Source organism: Triticum urartu, unplaced genomic scaffold, assembly GCF_003073215.2.
Source record: "Triticum urartu cultivar G1812 unplaced genomic scaffold, Tu2.1 TuUngrouped_contig_5481, whole genome shotgun sequence".
In the NCBI taxonomy this organism is placed as follows: Eukaryota; Viridiplantae; Streptophyta; class Magnoliopsida; order Poales; family Poaceae; genus Triticum; species Triticum urartu.
The window spans coordinates 206-6,477 of record NW_024116159.1 but is presented as its reverse complement, the minus strand read 5'-3'; the positions used below and the strand labels follow the sequence as shown (position 1 = coordinate 6,477).

At 40.2% G+C, this 6,272-nt stretch overlaps 1 protein-coding gene across 1 annotated transcript; it reads left to right on the top strand.

Annotated features, from left to right (window-relative positions):
* The first annotated feature begins 1,986 nt into the window (after positions 1-1,986).
* On the top strand, positions 1,987-5,992 carry LOC125529282 (chitin elicitor receptor kinase 1-like). The gene is made up of 10 exons (XM_048693685.1): positions 1,987-2,020; positions 2,268-2,384; positions 2,828-3,027; positions 3,222-3,311; positions 3,446-3,539; positions 3,626-3,777; positions 3,889-3,980; positions 4,104-4,245; positions 4,374-4,472; positions 4,546-5,992. The coding sequence occupies exons 1-10, from the start codon at positions 1,987-1,989 to the stop codon at positions 4,696-4,698; spliced, it is 1,173 nt and encodes a 390-aa protein (XP_048549642.1). The 3' UTR covers positions 4,699-5,992.
* The last annotated feature ends 280 nt before the right edge of the window (positions 5,993-6,272 follow it).

Here is a 6,272-nt window from a genome sequence, read left to right as displayed (position 1 = left end):
CTTTAGTCCCGGTTTGAGACACAAACCGGGACTAAAGGGCATTGCACCCTTTAGACCCGGTTTGTGTCTAAAACCGGGACTAAAGGTCTAATCTTTAGTCCCGGTTTGAGACACAAACCGGGACTAAAGGGCATCGCACCCTTTAGGCCCGGTTCGTGCCACAAACCGGGACTAAAGGGCTCAGGTGAACCGGGACTAATGCCTTAGCCGCACGAACCGGGACCAATGCTCACATTAGTCCCGGTTCGTGACTGAACCGGGACTAATGGGCTGACCCGGCCTGGACCTTTGCCCCCTTTTCTACTAGTGGATGTTCCTTCCTTGAAATAGATGTTTCCAATTTTTGTTTGCATGCACTCTGATCGGTTTCCAAAAAAGTAATATTATTTTTTTCCTAAGCAACATTCTGTTCCAAAATATCTCGAGTACATATACACACCTAAGACATTTTAGGTTATGTATGTATATACCTACTGATTTATTCAAGATATTAGACATTTATTTATGGTTGTGTATATACCTAGTGATAGACCTACTGATGTATATACCTCAAATATTTTGGGTTATGTATATACCTAAGATATTTTGGGTTATGTATATACCTGCTTATATATACCTACTGATGTATATACCTACTAACGTAATTCATGTGTCCAACACTCATAATTAACACTTGTATTTTCTAATGATGTACTTTCAAGGTATTCGTCACTTATTTATTTTATTGATGGGACACACTTTTTGAAGACTAGTTTTCCTATTCTATGTAAGGTGACAAGATAATCTAAAACGACATCCTAATTACTTTTTTACTTTTTTGGACATATACATACCATGTAGACATCCAGACCCGATATGTTTACGTACATATACCTAATATAATGTACCAACATCTCGGTTTTTAATACATGTATTGCCTTCGAGACATACCCCGAAAATTTTGTAGTTTTAGTGGTGACATACCCAAAAATAATAATATACTCTTTTTTGAATATAAAGTATATGCTTGAAGACATACCCATTAATGGTATTGGACACATACCCCAAAATGATATACTTTGAAAGGAGACGTGCTCAAGGACACGTATGTTTTATACCCGTACGTACATGAGTATTTTTCCATGGAGACAAAAGATAACCATACCTTATATACCCAAGACGATGATATACCTAAATATATAACTGTATATATGACTTCGTATTTTATTATGTAAAAAAGAAAGTAATGCATGAATAAGAGAGAAAGAAGGGCACGTGTCATGGAGCATGCATGGCCTTAATGGACCATTAATTGGTGATTTCTCTATCTTTCCTACTAGGTGTCCCATATATAATGTTTATCATAGAATCAGTATTTGCTGGAATGTATTTAATATGACAAGCTTAAAGAAGTTGGTCGATTGTCAATGGTGTAGAAAATGTAGGATGGCTGAATATTGTGTTGTTCTATTGTGTATTGATCTGACCCTCATATGAGGTACATATAGAGTACAATATGAGGGAGAGAGACTTGGAGTAGAGGGCAAGTCTAACATGATTTAAACCTATCTTATCTCTAACTAAACATAATTATACTTCTAATAAATGGAATGCAGTATACTTTGTTTTATACTGGAAAGACTACCCGATATGTACATTGATAATTAGAAGGAAGTATGTCATGGATTAGGTTATGACCCTAATAGCGACCTGCATGATTAATGGAATTCTGACATGATCATTCATGACGCATTGCTCACAAGTACATGTTCCAGATACTCTCTACCTGGAAACTAGTTTAATAATTAGAAATTATAAATATCAATTTCAAGAAACAAATTGAAGTGAAGAGCAACAATCCAATCCATTTGATGATACCATGTTGTTACAGTGGTCTTCTCGAATGTCAAGGGTTAAGTTGACTTGATGCATCATTTATATGTTGTGGAGAGTTGATCACATCTTCCTAATTTTTTTTACTCTGCTTATTTGGTTTCCCAGATCCCAATGGAAGTTACCTTCCTCTTAAATCACCAGCAGGGTAAGAATTGTTATATGAACCTATACTCTTATCCACTTAATTTTCTTGGTCATGCATGTTACGTTTATTCTCATGCAGTTGTGCTGATAAGTATCCCTCATCTTGTGCAGTATAGCCAGACATCGTCCTTTCACGAGCTAATTATTGCTCACCGTTAAGGTTTTTTGGGGAAGAAAAACTGGATATTATTGTCGACTACTGTGAGAGAACTATGATGCTTATTCATATTCAACTCTCTTCGGTACAGGATCAGCAGGAGCAATAGCAGGAAGTGTTGTGGCTGGTGTAGTGGCACCTGTCTTGGGTGTCTTGTTATTCTTGTTTTATAGGCGAAGAAAGGCGAAACAGAATACACTGCGGCTAGGTAACCCTGCAACTGAGAGTTAGTCCTGTAATTTGTTTTGTAGACAAGCATATGCGTGTCCTAATTTCACCACTTCAAGTTAATATCTGTCCTTCGTTCGTCTCAACGATTTTCTGCTAGAAGGATATGCGTGGATTTGGGTGGTTTGAAGCCATGCTTGTTTATCCTATGAGCAACTATATTTAGCCTGGAAATATTGTGGAGTAAATAGTGTATGATATGAGTTATGATTATGAGTAATAGTTTGAGAAACTTCAAGTGTAACCAACGAGGTTGTCAAGGATCTATAAGTCTACTTTTGGAAGATAGAGAAAGTTAGATAACCTTGAATTATGCTTCCAATTTTCTTCTCTTTTTTGTGCTTCCTTCACCAGGCCTTGACTGATATTAATCACAACAGAATGTGCCTTCTTATTTCTGAACTATTATTCTTTTTGTTCCAGCCAGTACAATATTAATGCAAAAGGTGACATCATCGGCCACTCAAGCTGACGTAGCTTCATTAGCTGCTGGCATTACAGTTGACAAATCAGTCGAGTTCACATACCAAGAACTTTTTAATGCTACAGAAGGCTTCAACATAACTCATAAAATTGGACAAGGTGGTTTTGGTGCTGTCTATTATGCTGAGCTTGTAGGCGAGGTTAGTTCAAAAAATAATAATTCAGATGCATTTCAGAAACCCACATGCCAAAAACATGTGTACTTAACAAGGGGCTTGAACAATGGCAGAATAACATAACTCTGTGAAGGTCCATGATTGCAATCATGCAACATCATGATATGTTCTTCATCGAAATGACTTGCTTTGTTTCTCTTGTGTTGTCCACTGTCCAGAAAGCCGCCATAAAGAAAATGGACATGCAAGCTACTCAGGAGTTTCTTGCCGAGTTAAAGGTTTTGACACATGTTCACCATCTAAATCTGGTTCGTAAATCTTCTATTTGTTCACCTAATCAACACTGCGTTTTAATGGGACGTTAATATTGATTTTCCATGGGGACGATCTTGTAAATCTTTAGTCAGGTTAATTAGCCGTTTCAATGTTCGATGCTATGCAGGTGCGCTTGATTGGTTATTCCACAGAGAGTTCTTTGTTCCTTGTCTACGAATTTGTCGAGAATGGCAACTTAAGCCAGCATTTGCGTGGAACTGGTAATGTTCTGCCTCTCGAAATATCGAATGTGCCTTTTTCTGCTCTGTTGCTTCTGGCAAATTAATCTCGTGGCACATTTGTATAGGTTATGAGCCTCTTTCTTGGGCTGAAAGAGTTCAGATTGCACTAGATTCAGCAAGAGGTCTTGAGTACATTCATGAGCATACCGTTCCAGTGTACATACATCGGGACATCAAATCCGCAAACATCTTGATAGACAAGAACACCCGTGCAAAGGTAGGAATGATTCAAGGAGAATTCATCCGTGTGTTTTATATGTAATGTCCATCGATCCATGTGTTCTACATGTACATTCATGAAGTAATGTTGTTTATGTGTATCTTCCAGGTTGCAGATTTTGGTCTAACAAAGCTTACAGAAGTTGGTGGTGCATCTTTGCAAACACGTGTTGTTGGTACATTCGGTTACATGCCTCCAGAGTAGGTTTCCTGAACTTCTACCTTTTTTTGAGGAATGAACATCTACTTTTGCCATTACGCTAACTGCAAAGTACTTGCTGATTTTTTATGAATGTTGACAATTATGGGAAATGGTTTTGGCAGATACGTTCGATACGGCGATATTTCTCGTAAGGTTGATGTGTATGCCTTTGGCGTTGTCTTGTACGAACTTATCTCAGGCAAAGATGCCATTGTCCGACCAACCGATGGATCTGCTAGTGCTTCAAGGGGACTGGTTTATCTGGTAATTGTGCTTCTGAGCTAGTAATACTTTCTGCTCTCGGTGCTTCATAAAACCGCTAGCCTGGCCGCTTTTGGGTCCAGTTCCTTCTTTGGCTGTTTGATGACTTGTTACCATACTGAATCTTGTAGTTTGAAGAGGCTCTCACTGCACTGGATCCGAAAGAAGGCCTCCAGAAGCTGATCGATCCAAAGCTGGGAGACGACTATCCCGTCGATGCGATTCTCATGGTTAGGAAAACATGCCCAGGCCCCTGCTTGCATGTTCGATTGGATAAAATCATATGCTGCCTTCTACGTGCAGATGATGCACCTGGCGAACGCATGCACAACAGAGGACCCCAAGCTGAGGCCCACAATGAGGTCTGTGGCCGTCGCGCTGATGACGCTCTCTTCCATGAGCGAGTTCTGGGATATGAAAAACCCGGGCTTGGTGAACCTCATGTCCGGGAGATGACCTCCTTACCCACATGTCTCCCCTGGCTGGCATTGTAGATCAGGGCACATTCCTTCCTGTCAAGAAGCAAACACACGCCTTGCAGAGCCCTTTTTTCTTCCATGAAAGCTAAATAGGAAATTAGATACTTTTTTTTTTCAAAAAGGAGGATAACCTCCAGCCTCTGCCTAGGAAATTAGATACATGCCATGAGACATGTGCATGTGTGTCACGCACACCAGGTCACCCTGTGCATTTCAAAACCAAACCGAAAAACCATACCGAAAATAAACCGAACCGAACCGATTTTATGGTTTTTATGGTTTCTGGTTTCAGTATGGTATGAACTTTTCATACCGATTTGAACTTTGGTTTTTATGGTATATACTGAAAAACCGAACGGTTAACCGAATAAACCGAAGTAAAAATAAATTTATATTTCTTGAGATGAACAACCATACAAGTTGTCATTTTTCTTGTACATGAGTCAAATTCACTAATAAGCATGTAAAATTTTATTGTAACATAGTCATTTTTCTCTTTTTAAAATGCTAAGCACGTCCATAACCATCAACAGATGAATTAATGCATGCATATATACTTATATATATATAGTCATATACTATTTGTGTAAAATAGTATGTGTTTTGAGTCATAAATTTGCAAATTATTATTACGTCATTTTCAAATTCGCGTCAACTTTGGTTTTTATGGTATATACCGAAACCATACCGAAATAATTTGGTATATACCGAAACCGAACTGTATTTCAATTTCATACCGTATTTACCGAAGTATTAATACCGTATAAACCGAAAAACCGTATAAACCGAACCATGTAAACCGAATAAACCGAACGCACAGGGTGAACACCAGGGCAACCGCACCGACCAGTGGGACAGATGGAGCGGTGGGTCACACGACGAGTGCATGACTGAAGTGAACAACGTGTGTGTGTCGCTGCCCAGTGGGCCAGAGGGGCTGGTAGCGGCCTGCGTGCCATGGTGGCGTTATAGGCGGCCGTCTCCGCGTGTGTGAGGGTTATGTTGTGTAATGACAATTTATGTCGAACGAGAGAAGCTGCTATTCCTCGCGTATCCTAGATCCCCTTTCTCCTTGTTCTTCCTGCCTCCACTCCTCCTTCCCTAGATCACTAGATGTTAGATGAAAGGCTATTCAGGTGTGTAACGTGACATATATGTCACGTATATTGTATGCATATATTGTATGCATGTGTATCTTATAAATGGCGCAGGCTGTTAGGTTAAGTTGAGCCTTATCTAGTATAGCTTGAAGTAGGGGCAAAGCTTAGCAACAACCTGCGCATGATGTAATCCTCTGAGTATATAACACGAAGGCGTCCCTGCCAGGAAGGCAATACGCTTCCATCATCATAGTTTCTACATGGTAACCAGAGCCATCCTCGAACACATCCATGGCGTCTTCAAGTTCCTTCCCATCCTCGCCATTCGCACACGCCGCCACCGAGAAGCTCACGAAGGGCAATCAGGCCCTGTGGCGGGCGACAGTGCTCTCGGCCATCCGAGGAGCATAGATGGCCAAGTACCTCGACGTCGAGCAACCGCCACCGCCCA